The sequence below is a fragment of the Pieris brassicae genome, chromosome 10 (assembly GCF_905147105.1).
Source record: "Pieris brassicae chromosome 10, ilPieBrab1.1, whole genome shotgun sequence".
In the NCBI taxonomy this organism is placed as follows: domain Eukaryota; kingdom Metazoa; phylum Arthropoda; class Insecta; order Lepidoptera; family Pieridae; genus Pieris; species Pieris brassicae.
Genome location: NC_059674.1, coordinates 4,768,435 through 4,786,264, shown reverse-complemented (window position 1 = coordinate 4,786,264; position 17,830 = coordinate 4,768,435). Strand labels below are relative to the sequence as shown.

The window sequence follows — 17,830 nt, the reverse complement described above, 5'->3', positions numbered from 1 at the left end:
CGAGCTAAGATAATAGAGCAACAAGAGAGGCAGAGAGACAAAGTCGTTATTAAGAGTGGGTGTAATGCTATGTAGTGTGTATAATTGTATGGCAGACAAGCTTAACCAACCAAAACCAATTGACTTAGACGCTTTAGGCAGTTCGTCGTTAAATCGAGGGACGTTACACGAAGTTTACAGTGTATTTACGCAAGTCGTTACATCATGTATCATATACCTTCAGATTTTAACACAAATTACCAGCAAATGGATATGTTTAATGTAACTAAACATTATTAAAATCATAATAAAAAACATTGTTATTGTTCCTTTATATTATAATTATGTAAACTCCATGTAACATCCCTCGCTATAATTTTTTAACTGTGCTTTGGCAGTGTAACTTTAATACTGGCAGCATTTCAATGTTGTATTGCGATATTTATTCGTTGAGCGAGAAAAGCAACAGCTCTGGGGTCACCGGTTTTAAGTTTTTGATTTACGCGACTAATAATTCTGACATCTGAAAGAAAACAATTTATTAACCGGATTAAAGCTATTTGTATTATTATAAACTTATAATTATTTAACATAATTTTAAATTTAATTTTTTCCGACGTTTCGCGTGTTTTACAGCCTGTTGGTATGGACCGGTAGTATCCGGCAAAATAAATACAGATAACACAACTTTCTCTACAGCTGTAGATACTTTTGACATTCAACACCTTTTCTATTCAGTCACCGTGACCACGCACGCTGTAAAGCACGCGAAACGTAGGAAAAAATTAAATTTAAAATTATGTAAAATAATGATAAGTTTATAATAATACGAATAGCTTTAATCCGCTTAAAAAAAATATTTTCTTTCAATGTGTAAAAGCTATGTTAACCAAAGACAATTCTGACGACTGCTGTATAGCAGTAACTCGAAATAGAAAAAGCATTAGTTTTAATGCGTCCAAAGATTTATTAAATTCGTTTGCAGAACGAGAATTCATCGCTTGTGAGTCCAGCCGAATTACCTACTCCCCAAGACCCAAAGGAGCTTCCCGAGGATAGCGCGAGCACAAGTACTAATGAAATCAAGTAAGAAATCGTAATTAATACGAAATTACAAAACGTGGATTATACATTTGCTAGGTTGCCTATGCTTAGTTCACGATTTTAATTAAATATCGAACGACTTAAAAGACGTACAAAAAGCAGTGTAGTGTCAGTGACTGGACTTAAGAAAATTCTGTTTACGTCTGTGGCTATGTCTGAATTAATGAAAGATTTTATCCAACAAAAATTTCATATAATTGCAAAGTTGCGCAGCTTAAAACTAATTAGACAAACATTGATGAACATTTATAAGGAAATAATGAACTTAAAAAAATGATGACCACAGCGATTCTACATGTTTGCGTGCTATTCTCTCAGTAAGTGCATCGTCCTGGCGCCTTGCTGATAGAGGTGAAACTGTATTAGGTGGAGGATGTAATGGTTGCAGGTGCTTACAGACTTTTATATAAAAAAATAGGCAGTACATGTATTAGAGGCATTATTTACTGTCGTTCATAAGTGTATTCATGTTGGCATAGTGACTAGTACTAGCGTACGAATCTCATACCTGAAGTCGTAGGTTCATTACTGCTGTGCTCCAATGGACTTACTATCCGTGCGCATTTACAAGCGAAGGAAAACATCGTGAGGAAACCGGCTTGACTTAAAGTCGACGGCATATGTCACGCACAGGAGGCTGATCACCTACATGCCTATTAGATTGACAAATAACCATGAAACAGTTACAGAAATCTGAGGTCCAGACCTAAAAAGTGTAGATTATGCATATGAATAAATTATATTTTATGTATTCAGAATTCAACCGACACTAGAAGTCTCGCCACCACAAGATTCAGAGAACTGTTCCAGTTTGAGGCTATCCGAGAGGGATTCAGAGATATGTGTGACAACAGCCAGGTATGGTTTCTTTGAAATGTGTTTCACTGGGAATTGAACCCAGAATCGGTTTAGTGAATACATTTTTGTATTAAAATTATTTGTTTTTAATCCAGGAGCGCTACCACCCATTTGTTCATTTTAAATATAAATAGTTGTCCTGTGTCTGACATATGTATATTATGATTTTTTAGCTTTGAAAATATGTATTAACCCTATGGTTAGGCCCTATGGCCTAGTCTTAAAACATAGAAAATGTGTGTGTCATTAGTACACAGCTTCGATTCGAACGCACGACCTCAGGGTTCGGTCCATAAGCCACAAGGCCAACACTGCTCTTACAATTAGTAAGAGTAGTAATTTCATACTAACCATTGACACTCACATTGCCTCGCAAGTGCGTTGCAGGTATTTCTTTAGTAAGTATGTAGTTCTAATGATTTGCTTTGTTATGAAAAATTAATGTATAAAGTGTAAATTTACTTATTTACGAAACGTATGACGAGGTTTTGATGCGACATTACAGTTAAATATTTAAGGGCCTATACGGTCGTACAACTCAAAAAAAGTACATTGTTTCATTTTTTGTCATCGTTTGTATCCATTTTGAAAAATCGATACACGATTTAAATAACTTGACTCGATAGAAAAAAAATCCAAATATCGCCAATTTTTGACACTTTGAATTCATTTTATGACGAATATGTATATGGAACATGATTTTGAAATTCACACGATATATTGTATCGCAAGCCAAGTAATCCATTTCAGAAAAAAAATTGATAAAATTACATTAATTTAATGTTTTACATTACTAATTGTTGTTGCGGGCCGGGGTGCCTTAGCGCTCCAGCTCTCCATTGCGCACCGCAGTCCAACGCGAGACACTGACACAGCAATTCGTGCTGGGATAATGCCTTAAGGCAAAAAATAACTGTTATCAAACTGTTTTTAATACACGTGGCGCAATCTAGTTTCTTATATAACCTTTATGGATATTTTTAGGACATTAACAGATGAAGCTATGTCCCGGTCACACTATATATGTATATATTTATGTATTAGTCAACGTAACATATAGTACGTGTAGCAGTATTTTTCTTATCCTGTCTGTTCTTAGCGCCATATACGTTTTTTGTTGTTTCCTTGTGATCTCTTTAACGTTATGCCTATTCGCACACCGGGTCCCTATCATTTAGTGATGATGGAGAGCATCTAACTACACTTTTATTATTATTTTTTATAAAATAGGTGGCAAACGGGCTCACCTGATGTTAAGCGATACCGCTGCCCATGGACACTAAATGCCAGAGGGCTTTGCCGGCCTTTTAAGAATTTGTACGCTCTTTTCTAGAAGGACCTAAGTCGAATTGTTTCGGAAATACTTCAGTGGGCAGCTGGTTCCACATTAAATAAATAAATCACAATGAGAACAGTTAGGTTATTTATTAACTGTTGTCAAAACTTATGGTCTAAGAAAGCATTATTGCACTTGAAAGCAAATCACTTTCCCTTGAAAGCATTACACGGCAGTGATCAATAACTTCAAGGAAAGTGATGAAATAGTTGGATAACTATGTTGTGATGTTCCCATAATTCCTGTAAAATAAACAATTTCCTGTTTAGATGCTGCCAGTACAGCCGTGCTCATGGTTCGAACAACAGCTGTCAAAGAGAGAGAGGTTCGCCAGCGCTTCTACCGCCATCTCCTGGTATTTATTCAATGATTCTATCTATATAATCGTATTGTATATTACAGACAGGTCTATATGGACGCGATAATCTCAAAACCCAGATCTTTGTTCGGTTTTCACCAGATAGCGTGATGAAGGTATTATACCTTCTCTGGTGTTTTGAATTAGTAGGCAAAGACCACGTATCACCACTTGTTACGGTCCTGACGTAGCTCTCTTACTTCATCGACTCCCATAACATTGACCATGCATGCTCGTCGGTTATAGGTACTTTTAACTTGCCTCTAGTACCTCCTGGATTTGGTCCGACAAGGCAACCCGACTTCACGATCCACGGTTGCCATATTTATCCTATCTGTTACCTACTTCTCCTTTATCAGTTCTACATGGTTAAACCTAATTACCTTTCCTTATCCATACGTCCTCTTTTCACCCACACCGCTCATCTCTCTTATTTATCACACACACACACACACTTCTTAACTCTTTTTCAATGGCATTTATTCTACTTTCATTCTTTCGCTGCCACACCCAAAATTATATTAAATAATGAATGAATAAATCTCACGTGAAGATACGTGTATAAAGCTTATCTGCCATCTATTTTAGGCAGTATTTGCGAAACCAAAGACAATATTTTCTATAGTCAAAGAGTTGAGTTTAATAGTCTTTTTTTTACAGGACGTTGCGAATCCCGTCAGGCGAAGATCGCGTCACGGGTTCGACTAAAAAAGACGTCTGAGACTGAAGTGAATCAACCAATATCCAATGAAGAGGTTAGCCATTTTTATAATACTCGAGTATTTTAAAGGGCAAATGGGCAGGAGGCTTACCTGATGCTAAGTCCGCCGCCCATTGACACTCTCAATGCCAAAGAGTGCGTTGCCATTTGCTTAAAGGACCCTAAGTCGAATTGGTTCGGAAATACTTCAGTGGGCAGCTGGTTCCAAATAGCGGTGGTGGGCAACAAAACCTGTCTTAAATCACGTAATCATTCAAGTCATGGATACGATAAAAAAGTTCACCTTGGGACACAATATTTAACTGGAGTGATATGCTTGGAATCCCTGTTTCCATCGTGGAATCACAAACTCGCTGCGTAAAACCATTGGCGCTACAATCCTTGCTTCAACACATTGTTTCCTGATCATTTTTTTTCTTACATTTTAGTGTCTAAGGCCATTTTATTCTTCTGTACAAGCGAGTGTTAAAGTTATATTTTATAAGCGTGATTCCAGCCCGAAGGCCTTGGTGGCTTAGGTGGAGAAGTTTTATATGTCCTTAGCGGAAACACTTCGCGCGTTTCAGGGTATGACGTCATCACAGTGAACGCCGCCTTCACAAATGCAAGTGTGCACAGCCCCAGAAGGTACAGCTTCAGGGTTGAGAGGCGCACGCTCAACACTAATCAAATGGTACATTTATAATAAAACTTTGTTTGTATGTTTCAGTGGTGCGTGGAAGCTGCAGAACGGCTCGCCCTAGATGTATGTGCTCAGGCCGATCTTAGAGAAGCTCTGGTCGCCGCTAACCATGAAGGTATAAACAAAAATATGAACAATAAAAAAGACTTACCATGATCATATTTTTTGAACTTTGTGTAGTTTTTCGAAGGATCCCCTCGATTTTTCTTGGATGCTATCATCAGATCCTGATTTCCGTAGGCAGTTTGTATCCGCGAACACACATAACAAATACGGTGCGGTCGAATTGAGAAACCGATTTTATTGCCGGCTGAAATAAATATAAATGTTTGTGACAATTAGTTTGGTGGTATAATTTTTCTTAATTTTTGATTGAAGTGAAAGCCTCTTCCAATAATTACCAGTTTTTCCCTAATTGGACCTCTCGAAACATCTTTTTGATTTCATTGTCCCATCTGGCGTAAGGCTTCCCTGGTGTTCTTTTACCTAAAAGGTCCTTCCACTTTATTTTTCGAATTGACTCCCCCAGAATTGGAGACGGCGCGGCCTATGAAGGTATAGATTTTTATCATGCTCGATGCAACAATGACCATAAACAAACGTAGTTGTTTGACGTGGTAAACATGTATCCTACGGTGACCCCAATTAAAAATAAATAAACAATTGTTTATTGTGACCCAATATTATTAGCTATTTTTTGACTACATCTGGAGACAAAAACCACTTTTATCAATTTGTAGAGTCTTAAAAGATTTTTTTTACAAATATAATTTCTTACGAAAAGCTATTTTCGCGGTAATAAGACTAGTTATTTAAATCTTATGATATGGATTTTTTTTATAATGGCGATTGCACCAGGCTTTATTCCATAATATCGATTGTTTCAGAGGAGTCAATAACTACTGAACTGTGGCGAGCGCGTTGCGTTCGTCTTGCGGCTGAATGTCGCGTTCTAGACGCAGCCTTACATAGGGCGGTGGACACACAACATCGGTAAGGTTTAATAATATACGTTACTTCTTCAGGTGCCACTTTTTTATAGACAAAGTCAAAAATCATTTATTCATATTGGTAACACAATGGTATGAACGTCAAAAACAGATATGTATATGAAATGCTTCTAATTTTACATTTACTGCCAGTTCACAAATCAAGCGCGTAGAATGGACGAGAAGTTTGTAAGGAGCTGCAACCATTACACCATATGACATCTTAAGTAATAAATAATAATTTAAAAACAAAGATTTGTCTCAGATTGTCAAAGATCCTCTATCAGCAGGCATGGTGAAATAGGAGCACGCACTTACATTCTCGTCGATACAACACACAATAGTCAAAATAACTAACATCACCCCATACACGAATTCAAATACGACCAGTCACCACAAGTAGCACTGGTTCACGAGTATCACGCATGGCCAGCCATATTTTAGGGAGAGTGACAACCCGACGCATGGACGCCGCCACGAAAATATTTGTTTATTACATTATTCATATGCTTTATATGCGTGTTATTTAATTCCCAATTATTATAACTAAGTAGGTCAGTCTCATGTGTATCGCCGAGAATCGAACCCACTATCGAGTTAGATTTAACGATTAAAGCTACTATGTAGATAATAAAGCAAAACAGATCTTATTTAGGTAAAAGAGATCATTTATTTGTATTCTGAAATTAACGTCCTTTAGATTATCCTGCGCGTGCGCAATGCACGAGTCGTCGTCTGTAGTGCTGTGCTCCGCGTTGAAGGCCGCAGATCGTGCTTTGGAGACCTACGATGTGTTGCTGGCTTTGGCTGAGACGCAGAACGATACGGATAGTCCAGAGGTAAGGAGGTTAACTTCTTTTAATTTTTTTAAACTACCTTTTACTAGAAGAAAAGAAGATTGTTGCGGTCTAGGCGTTCATTAATTTATTACATCATTTTTAAAACGATTTTTGACCCAATTCTATAAATTCTATATATATTTCTTTTTATAGAGAAGTGTTGGCCTACTGGCTTCAGCATGCAGATCTCATCCCTGAGGTCGTAGTTTCGATCTCCGGCTGTATACCAATGGACTTTCTTTCTATGTGCGCATTTAACATTCGCTCGAACTGTGAAAACATCTTGAAGCTTGCATTAGACCCAAAAAGCGTCGACTTTCGACTACATCACAGCCACAGGAGATGGATCTTAACTAGTAAAATGAATTTCAGCGCTCCGCAGCTGAAGGGGTGGCTCGTCGGTTGCTGCGTCGTCTTGAGAGCGGACCTGTGTGGGGTGAGGCAATGCTGTCCCCGGGACCGTGGCACGACCATCAACAGTATGTATTCCGTAATGAAATTATGTCAGTAATAAAAACACACGGGAACAGAATCCATACTCTATGGCACTACATCATTATCGTGATCGGTGATTCGACTAATCTTAAAATGTTTTGTTTCATTTGACTGACGTACATTTTTTTGATAAATTTATTATTATTTTCAATTTATTCGTTTATATAACGTCATTTATAATTTATTATCAGCGTCAAATAATGTAACACGTATACCCGCGAAAGGATTTTTCATAAGATTAAGATTTGTATAAAAAACATAATTACGTTATTATAAGTATGGGGCTGTACCAGTAATAGTAACATCCAAGTAATCCAACGATTCCAAAACAAAGTGCTCAGGGGAATAGTCAATGCTCCCTGGGACATTCGCAATTACGACCTCCATCATGACTTCAATGTACAAATCGCCACATTAATAAAAAGACTGCTGGAGCACACGAACATAGGCTCCACCATCACGTGAATGTCGAGGCTATTCAACTCTGACACCACGGGCCTACTGTGAAGATTGAAAAGGACAAAACCGTTTGAACTACTGAATTAGTGTTAGAATAGAGTGAATAGAATTAGAGTGTCTTCCATTTAATAGAGACTATAAGTAGTGTTATTGGACACTTACTTATGATAACAATCCTTTTTTAGTAAATTAGGTTAGAATTAAATTACTTATAAGTCTTAAGTTATGCTAGATCGTAATGTTCCATGATGTCGTAGTAAAGACACATGTATATACAAAAAAAAAATAAGATGAATAGGTGTTATTATCATACTAATATCAGTACAAATATTTACCTTATTGCGATACAATTCTGTCTGACTTACTTTGACTTAGTGTCCTATAACCCCTAGGTGGGGCAGAGGGCGTCCACAGTGAGTCTCCATCGCGTTCGGTCTTGAGCCTCGTGTTCCACCTCGCTCCAAGTCTTTCCGGCTCTCTTTGCCTCGTCCGCAACTGTTCGGCGCCAGGTTTGTTTGGGACGGCCACGCTTCCGCTTTCCTTGCGGATTCCAATCAAGCGCCTGCTTGGGAATATGATTGAGATCCCTTCGGAGTGTATGGCCTATCCAATTCCATTTGCGTCGCTTGATCTGCTGGCTGATCGGGGTTTCTCGACAGCGCTCCCAAAGTTGCTCGTTAGAGATCTTTTCAGGCCAGTAGATGTTCAGAATACAGCGGTTAACGAAGACTTGGAGTCGGTGCGAGATGTGTTTGGTGACCTTCCACGTTTCAAACCCATAGAGCAGCACAGATTTGACGTTGGATCCGAATATTTTAACCTTGATTCGACGCGTCAACATCCGTGACTGCCATATAGGCCGAAGTTGTGCAAAGGTTGCTCTGGCCTTGGCAATGCGCGAAGTGATGTCCTCTTCTGTACTTCCAGTTTCAGACACGACGCTTCCGAGGTAAACAAATTGTTGAACGCTTTCTATGTCCTCTGCACCCACCCGCATTGGGGTGCGATTCTCAACTCCAACACGCATTTCTTTCGTTTTCCGGGTGTTGATTTTGAGTCCCGCAAATCCCGCCTCGCGTTCCAGGTCGTCCAACTTAGATTGCATGTTGCGGTGCGTGTGACTCAGCAGACAGAGGTCATCGGCGTAATCCAAATCTTCTAAGATGTTGGTTAATCCCCACTCTATTCCGTGACGCTGGTTCTGATGTATGCGATCCATAATCCCGTCGAGAACAACCAGGAAAAGTAGTGGCAAGAGTAAGCAGCCTTGCCGGACGCCTGCGTGCACTTGAATATCGTCTGAGACGAGACCATCGTGAATCACTCTACAAGAATAGTTCCTATAGCTGGTCTTAACTAGGTTAATTATCTTTGGCGGGACACCAATGTTAGAGAGTCGCGACCATATGCTGCTCCATCTCAACGTATCGAAAGCTTTTTCGAAGTCAACAAAGGTAAGATAAATCTCTCTCTGCCATTCTGATGCCTGTTCGAGAATGATACGAAGAGTGTTAATTTGGTCGGTACACGAGCGGTTAGGCCGGAAGCCAGCTTGTTCTATGCGAAGGAGAGGCTCGACGGCTGCAGACAACCTGTCCAAGATAATTCTGCAGAAAACCTTGGAAGGGGCCGAGAGCAAGGTGATACCTCTCCAATTGCTGCATTGGCTTAGATCACCTTTTTTGGGCACAGTAATAAGAAGGCCCCTATTCCAGTCCTCCGGAAGCTTCTCGCTGGCCCAGATTTTCCCAATCAAAGGTGTCAGCGTGTCGACGGTAGTAGCCAAGTCCGCTTTTAACATTTCTGCGGCTATTAAATCAAGCCCTGGTGCTTTACCAGTCTTACCCATGACCGCTCTCTCCACTTCATCACGTGTAGGTGGTTCGATATCGATGTCTAGTGGCCTGGGTGGTGGAAATGTGTCTTACATGCCTCCATGCGTAGCTGTGGGACGAAAGGTTTCCTCGAAGTGTTCACGCCAGCGTCGTAGCTGCCCTTCTGCTGTTACGATAAGTTGACCGTCTTGATTTTAGAGGCTTTTTATGCTGACTTATCTTTCCTGCCAAGATTTTAGTCGCTTTATACAGTTCTCCCATGTTGCCGGTGTTAGCGGCAATTTGAGCGTGGTCAGAAATACCGTCAACCCACAACCTTCTGTCCTTTCGCGAGCTGCGATAGATTTTTTTACGAATCTCCCGATATTGCTGTCTGAGGTCGGCTTGTAGTAGTTCGTCGTTGGTTCCTAGCAGATTTAGGTGGAGTTCCCTACGGTCGTTTATCAGCTGCCAAGTAGCTTGTGACATCCAATCCACGCGCGAGTGCTTAGTATGACCTAAGACAGAAGAGCTGGTCTCTGTGTAGGCCACTTTGGTGCGTTTCCACTCTCCGTCTATTGAGACATCGTCGGCGTGAAGTCCGGTGAAGCGGTTACGAAGTTCAAGCCTGAACCTGTTCAAAATTTCAGGATCTCGCAGTTTAGTGACGTCAAACCTTCTTCCAGCTCCACTAGGGGCACCAGCTAGTCGCGCAACTGCAATCTTGAGTCGCATTTCGGCTACAACCAGATGGTGGTCGCTGTCAATATCAGCGCCACTTCGAACTGATCGCAAGGTGGTCAATTTGGTTTTTCGTGGAGCCATCAGGGGAGTTCCATGTGTACTTATGTACATCTCTATGAATAAAAAGTGTCCCACCGATGGTCAGGTCATGGTGTTGGCAAAACTCTACAAACCGTTCACCATTCTCGTTCCGTACTCCGAGTCCATGTTTGCCCATGTTGCGCTCACAGTTACTGTTTTCGCTTCCCACTTTTGCGTTAAGGTCTCCCATGACGATCACAATATCTTGTTTCTTAATACCTTTAAGTGTGGCATTTAGAGCGTCGTAAAAGTCATCCTTGATGTCCTCCGCAGACGTGTTGGTGGGAGCGTAACACTGTACAATGGAGATCTTCCGTGCTCTTGAGTTGAAGCGGGATGAATCGGTCTGAGATCGGTTTCCAGTCCAAAAGACTTTTCTTTGCGGAGTTAGAGAGGAGGAAAGTGACGCCATATTCAAGGTCGTCATCCTCATTTTCCTTCCCGGAGTATAGAAGAGTTAGGCCTTTGGACGTTCTCAGTTCGCCAAAACCATTTCTATGCACTTCACTTAAACCAAGTATTTGTAGATTATATCTTATCATTTCTGCTTCTGCTTGTGCTAGTCGAGTGTCGTTACTTAGCGTTTTTATATTCCAAAAAGCAATTCGTGTCCGTGATTTAATGCCAAAGGTCGTCGGTAAAAGATCGGTCCGGTTTCTCACTGTTTCGGTTTCTTGAATCGTTGGTTTTTCAGGCAAGCAGGAGATTAACCCACTGTGCCCTAGTCTGATAGTGGGGCTGCCACTTTAGAGCATCCAGACATGCTCGGTTTTATACGGGTTACCTCCCTAGTGAGTGGATTCTGTTTTAAGGCGCAGAAAATTCGCCTTTTGCCCTGCATCCGCAGCTCATCTGCAGCTCTAGGTAGTGGGCACGCGTGAGCGTGGCTGCAGTAGGTCCCAGGGTAGACGACTAGGACGTGGATGACTAGGACGTGGATGACTCGGACTGGTCGGGGTTCTGCTTATACTAGTGTTCCACTACGTAACATAGCAGAAGGTTTTTTTGGCTTTTTCTAGGCAATGCTGACCTCACTCCATCAGTGATTCCCACCAACACCAACCCCAACTTCCCACCCCACAATTCTGTCTGCCGATTAAGAAAAAAAATCATAACTCCTTTCAGAAATAATACAACAGAGGAAGATCTAGACCCGTGGAGCGAGGAATGTGAAGTGCGTCTGCGCAGACACGCGGCACGCCTTAAACGAGAAACCGTCGCTCTACGCGCATTGAGACCACCACCGCACATGTATTCGCCGCACGGTAAGATAGCTTTTACCGGGATATCGGATACCCTCAAAGTTACGTTGTTATAGCTTAATCTGTGTAAAAAGTTTGGTCCCTGTGGCAGCACTTTTAATACTGGCTTCCACTTGGTATTGCGATATTTATTCGTTAAGCGAGGAAGCATCAGCTCTGGGGTCACCGGAATACCTACATCTTTGATTAGCGCCTGTGCACTTGAACCCTACGGTCCCAGAGTGTACTGCAAAGGGAATAAAATGAAAGTTGTAGGAAATACTATATTTTTGCCGTAGAGCATATGAATAGGTGTGTTAACCATATTTACATAGCTGATATCAGTTTAAGTAACATAATATAAGTATTGAAATACAGTGTAAACTCCATGTAACGTCCCTCGATTTAACGACGAGCTCCCTAAAGCGTCGAAATCAATTGGCTTTGGTTGTTTTAGCTTATCTGCCATACAATGATACACTCTACATAGCATTACACCCACTCTTAATAACGACAATAATTGAGTAATAAAGTACTTTTTAAGCTAAACTTAGTAAAAACTGCGCAGCTGTGTACGTTCTTTTGTCGCTGTATTATCCTAGCTCGCAATAGACTCAACTGTCGGCATCATGCATACGAACTTTCTAAGAAATTCGTTCTTTAGTTTACAAATTGGGATTGCTTGCACGTGTAGACTATTGTTGACCATGACTAATAAGTAGAAGTCATGGATTATCTATGTTTCTCTTCTCTCCATTTAATGAGAACTCTACAACGCCATAAAATGGACAGTCCCTTCAGTGTCGTTATATAGACTGTAGTATATAGAGTCGTTATATAGAGAGTAGTTTCTCGTTCACCAACAACGAGTAATGACCTTTCATGTACCCTATGCCCTTACACACCGGTAAATAATGTCCAAAATGCAAACTGAATAAGAAATTAATGACTATTTTATATATAATGTGTGTATTATAAATTGTGTTCTGTCAAATTAATATAGATATGGAGGAAAGTGAGGAGAATACTGTGGAGAATGGACTGTCAGATATGGAGGCAGCAGTCATGATGCAGGTGAGATTAAAGTAATTTATTAGCTATTTTATACAGTATTATCGTTGTTAGAACAATTTTAACAAATCTCTTTGATATCTAGTAATATACAGTTTCAAAAAATATTTTTATTCGACAAAAATTGGGACTTGGAACAAATTTGTATTTGGTATATTATCTGACTTTGTTAAATTACCTTTATGCTCCTGGCTTACTATATACTATACTATATATATATGTAACTTAACCAATGTTAAGTCACATAACTCTCATTTGAACTTATATATATAGTAAATATGCGCTTAGAGTACTCTATACTTACCGAGAAACGATAGCGATTCTATGTTGAGTTTCTAACCGATGCCAAGATAACATCAGCGATACGGATATTGTAAAAATACGCAAAATTACATACAAAAATAGTGTTTAGAAGTTTCTGACGACTGGAGCTGTGGCATACTTTGTTAAAATAAGGATTTATCATAATCTATGTCACAGATTGGGAAAATAATAATTCACTGCAATAAATTATGTAGTCTGTGCTTATTCTATCTACTCTGAGTTTATCTATGTTTTGTGTTTTATTAGAAAGTTTACTTATATATATTACTATTTTGTTTTAATTACAAAAAATCGAGTTACAGAAAGTGCAACTTCTATTAAATCAAACTAACTACAGTAGTGTGAAGTTTAAATAAATATTTCTCCAGGAGGTACTACTGGCTCGCGAGAATAGGGTGGTAGAGCGAGCTGCGTCTATACTACAAAAGGAAAATTTACAACACAAGGTATCTGAAAAAATGTTCTACCCTCATTTTACTATTTACTAACCACTGTTAGTAAATAGTACCTACTAGCCCACCCGCATAACATTTATTAATTTATCTAAAGTCTATTATTAATTTTATTTAACTCCTTTCAAAACATTGCTATGCTGTTGCATTTATTTATCTTTAAGTAAAAAAGCAGAACTGTGTTGGCCTGGTGGCTCAAGCGAATGAAAAGTATAATTTGTACATTCGAATCACTACATACCAATAGATTTTTTGTGTAAGCTAGTGTTCACTAGCATACTCAAAGGGCCTTATAGCTTAGCGGTCTTTGTATGTGTCTGTTGTGGTGAGGGGTACTGGGTTCGAGTGCAAGTTTTAATTTAAATTTGTTAATTAATTAATTTAAATTTGTACCGGGCGAGTGCTTAAACCGTACATGGAGGGCACGGTCGAATTTCTATAGTATGCAGTGGGCATCGAACTATAGAAAGTAGACTGTGTAGGTTTAGAATGTAGCAATACGTTCTAGGCCGAGGATGGAAATTGCAAGTGGTCAGTAATTCAACAACATTCCTTCATAAAAAAAGCATACTCAAAAAGACATTTGTCAAAGAAACAGAAGAAATCTCAGACGCCACTGGATCATTAGTATTTTTACATAGTTCAAATTTATTAAATAGTAATATTGTATTGCAGTAAAATTTTTAATTCATTTTCATGTAATGTTTTAATTTCAGAGCGACGGATCACGCGGCCGTCGCCGTGCGGAGAGAGAGCGACACTGGCTCGACACACAAGCGTCTGAAACTGATTTATAAACTACCCACATTTAACACACGCGAGGAAACTTTTCATTAAAGTTATTTTTAATTTTCTTCTTTAGTATTTCCGAGGAGAATTTTTAGAATATATGATATTCTGGTAAAATTATAATTGGTAAACGAAAAGTTTGTTTTCCCCTTTTTACATATATGGTTAAAGCGAGACAACGATTTAGCATCACATAGAAGTACAATGTAACAGTGTTTAGTTTAGATTAGTAACTGCTAAAAACATAGAAAATAGGGTAGTAACTTTTTTAATTTGGATTTTTTATTTATTAATAATAATAAAAGCAATATAACATATCTTTATGTGCATTTGGTTAAAAAAATCAGTGTTAGAGATAAAAAGATATTTTTGAAAGCGTAAATATTGCTTAAGTGTAAAAGAGATGCCAAATGCTTGAATGCCTTATTGCTATCTCACTCTCGCATGAGTGAAATGTATATTCAAACTTTTGGGCAATAATTTTGGCACGTGACCTTATAGTACGTTTATGACTAAAACTGTGTGTCACCCATCCAATCCATTTATCCGCGGCAAGTGTTGCTTAACGTTAACTGTTTGAGATAATATTACCGTCTCAAAATTATTGCACACAAGTATAAAATGTGCTTTGCAAATATTAAAAGATTAATGTTTAAAAAAATATATTTTTAATAAATAATATTAGGCTAAATTAAAAAATATGTAAATATTCATTGAAAATAATCTATGCATTTATGTACTTGCTTATTGTGCTATAAATCCGTGCACATAATATCAAAAAAATCTCAGTGAAATCGTAATTTTTAACGGGTCTACGACAATGTACGAATAACAATACAATAGATTATTGAACATGGTCTTTGAAACGTTTCAACACAACTGTGCTTGCATACAAAAAAATAAAACTATTTAAAAAATGTATTACAATTGCGTTATCGTTACACAATAACATCTTAGAGTTAAGTGTAACTGTGTGTCAAACTTTTGGGTTATCGGTATCATTAGTAAAGGTTGCGATTATTTTAACGTCAAGTTCTAGAATATCACATGTGTATAATAGGTACAGGATCGGGCCTAATACACTCCCTTGCAGGATCCCAACTTTTTTTTACTTTAACTAAATATTCTGTGTTAAATATAACTCACGCTAAACATTCTATGAACTAATAAACCTCAAGGATATTTGAGATCTGTCAAGCCAGTATTTTTTTAAATATATACACAAGTCCTCAGTGCCACACTTTGTCAAATGCCTGAGCTACATTTATGAAGACTAAAGCAGACTATTTGTTCTTCTAGAGGTTTTCGATATTATTTGTAATTCTATGAACCTGTTCTATGGTACAATCTTTTTCTCTGAAACTAAATTGGTGCGGTACGAGCGACGATAGGCTCGAAATAATATATTTTGTAGGCATTCTGAACGCCTTATTTTTTGTATTTTAGCAGCCCATTTTCTATCAGACTCTCTTAAAGAAAGTGGTGATGGTTCATATTTTAAATCTATAACCGCTTTACAGATGGAGTAGGCGGAACTATCATAAATTAATTAGTTTAGAGATTTTATATTTTTCTCTCCTCAATTGTTCAACCTCGCTAAGGTTGTTCAGATGTTTCGCAATCCGGTATCTTTTCTATTTTCAATCATATTTCTAATCTCTAAAGAGATTAAAAAAAATCCAGAATTTGTAGATTTTTCTTATACAAATTTTGGGCTTTATAAACTTTTAATTCTAGTTGGTCTTCATACTATTAAGTCTACCAAATTCTTAAGATTAACTCAGAACTGTACGGGTGAAGGGCAAGGGTTGGATTTATGTAATTTATGTTTCTGATACCAAGCAGATATCATCGTTTTCAAGTTATAGAATTATATAACGTTCTCAAGCTTTAGTTCGTAAGTTCATTTCATCTGACTGAGTTTGATTTCGCATTTTTCTGAGTTGAAGATAGACTTTAGGAACTTTATTATTTCCGCAAATGAAACATTTCTACACTAGTTTTGTAGGTTTGTTGATTTACTTAAATTTTATAATGTTTCCCATTTGTAGTTCTTTTGCTACAACGCAGCCTCTGTAATTGACAGGACTTAGCTCGACACGTGTCTCGTGTCTTCCTTACAGTCATATGTGATCTACTGTGTGCTTATAAACCTGGCACACCATGCCTTGGGCAATCTTAAGATGACTCCAATGGCTATACTTCTATTTTGCAGACAAGTATGGATTTCATTTTAAAAAAAAATGTATGTTTTCCTGTTGTGAAAGAAATGAAATAATGAATATTTTAATTTTCCAGCTATATTTGACGACTTCGTCTAAAATTTTAACTCTTTGAGCTCTTTTACTATCTTTGGCGTTTAAGTAGAGTGCAGGTTTCGACGACTCTTATTACCTTGCTCAGCTCAGCTAAACTTGTTTTCAAATGAATTACGAATTCGACAGCCCGGACTCCCAAAAAAAACCAATAATTATATAACTACTTTATTAATTAACTTATAATTAGGTTACAAAAACTACATCCGTTATCGACGATACGAATATATGCTAACATATTTTATTGAATTATAATTTATAAAATGCGGTAAATGTTGAAACAGCAGAATGATTCCTCGAAGCCGGCACATTGATCATACACGTGCCGCGACGTCAGCGATCTTCTTAAGGGTACCGTATGTAATTCCTCCATCCTCAGAACAGCAACTATTTGAGCACTTTGAGGGAAAAAGTTGCTGGTACTCCAGGGTTTTCAGAACTATCAGGAACAGCATATATAGGGTTGCTTCTTGGTTCTCCTTCTGGTGTAGTAAGGTTCTTTCGTAGGTATCGTCGGAGAATATAGACAAGGAAAATTATAACTATACCAGATACAAGTGCATAGAGAGGCAACGTTGTATGGTATAGTGAAGAATCAAAGCGGGCAAGACGTATGGGATTCTGTAGCATAATTCTATTTTCCAGGTGATGTAACTTATCAAGATTTAAAGAATTTAGAGTAATATGTGGAATCTCATCATTTTGAATTTCAGTGAAATTACTTTGAATCTCGGTAATCTTCAGCGGCTGTCCCTTGACTTCATCTTCACTATTGGTTATCTTAAAGATATCTGTTCGTAGTGAACATTCATGGGGAATGGTTGCTAGGTAGCTGCCTGATAAAGATACATATTCGCGCCGTTCACATCGAAGTTCGACTTTCGTAGGCTTTGGGAAGACAATAGTATAGTGTCTATCATCTAGTTGTTCCATAGCTTGTCTTGTGATGGAGACTTCAGTGGGGCTACATGATTTATCTAAAGATTGATGAATGATAATACTCTGGATACAATCTGCGTGCTCTCGTGGCTGATAATAATTTGAACTTTCCTCACAGAGAAGGTATTCGCCAATCTTCGGGCATTCGGTTTGCAAGTACATGAAAAATTTCCCATTGGTTGCTATGAAAGGATGTATAGGTATAAAGGTCTGGTGGAATTTATTAGGAACAATGGAAAG

The 17,830-nt window shown here is 38.4% G+C and overlaps 1 protein-coding gene across 1 annotated transcript in view; it reads left to right on the top strand.

Annotated features, from left to right (window-relative positions):
• Positions 1–16,881, top strand: part of LOC123714878 — a 32,467-nt gene extending 15,586 nt beyond the window's left edge. The window contains exons 6-17 of the mRNA XM_045669507.1: positions 965–1,065; positions 1,840–1,941; positions 3,547–3,632; positions 4,296–4,390; positions 5,066–5,153; positions 5,926–6,031; positions 6,728–6,866; positions 7,239–7,345; positions 11,585–11,724; positions 12,704–12,774; positions 13,464–13,541; positions 14,264–16,881. Of these exons, the coding sequence (XP_045525463.1) occupies positions 965–1,065; positions 1,840–1,941; positions 3,547–3,632; positions 4,296–4,390; positions 5,066–5,153; positions 5,926–6,031; positions 6,728–6,866; positions 7,239–7,345; positions 11,585–11,724; positions 12,704–12,774; positions 13,464–13,541; positions 14,264–14,344 (1,194 nt within the window). The 3' untranslated portion in view covers positions 14,345–16,881. The remainder of the gene's footprint in view (positions 1–964; positions 1,066–1,839; positions 1,942–3,546; positions 3,633–4,295; positions 4,391–5,065; positions 5,154–5,925; positions 6,032–6,727; positions 6,867–7,238; positions 7,346–11,584; positions 11,725–12,703; positions 12,775–13,463; positions 13,542–14,263) is intronic.
• Positions 16,882–17,830: the final 949 nt, after the last annotated feature.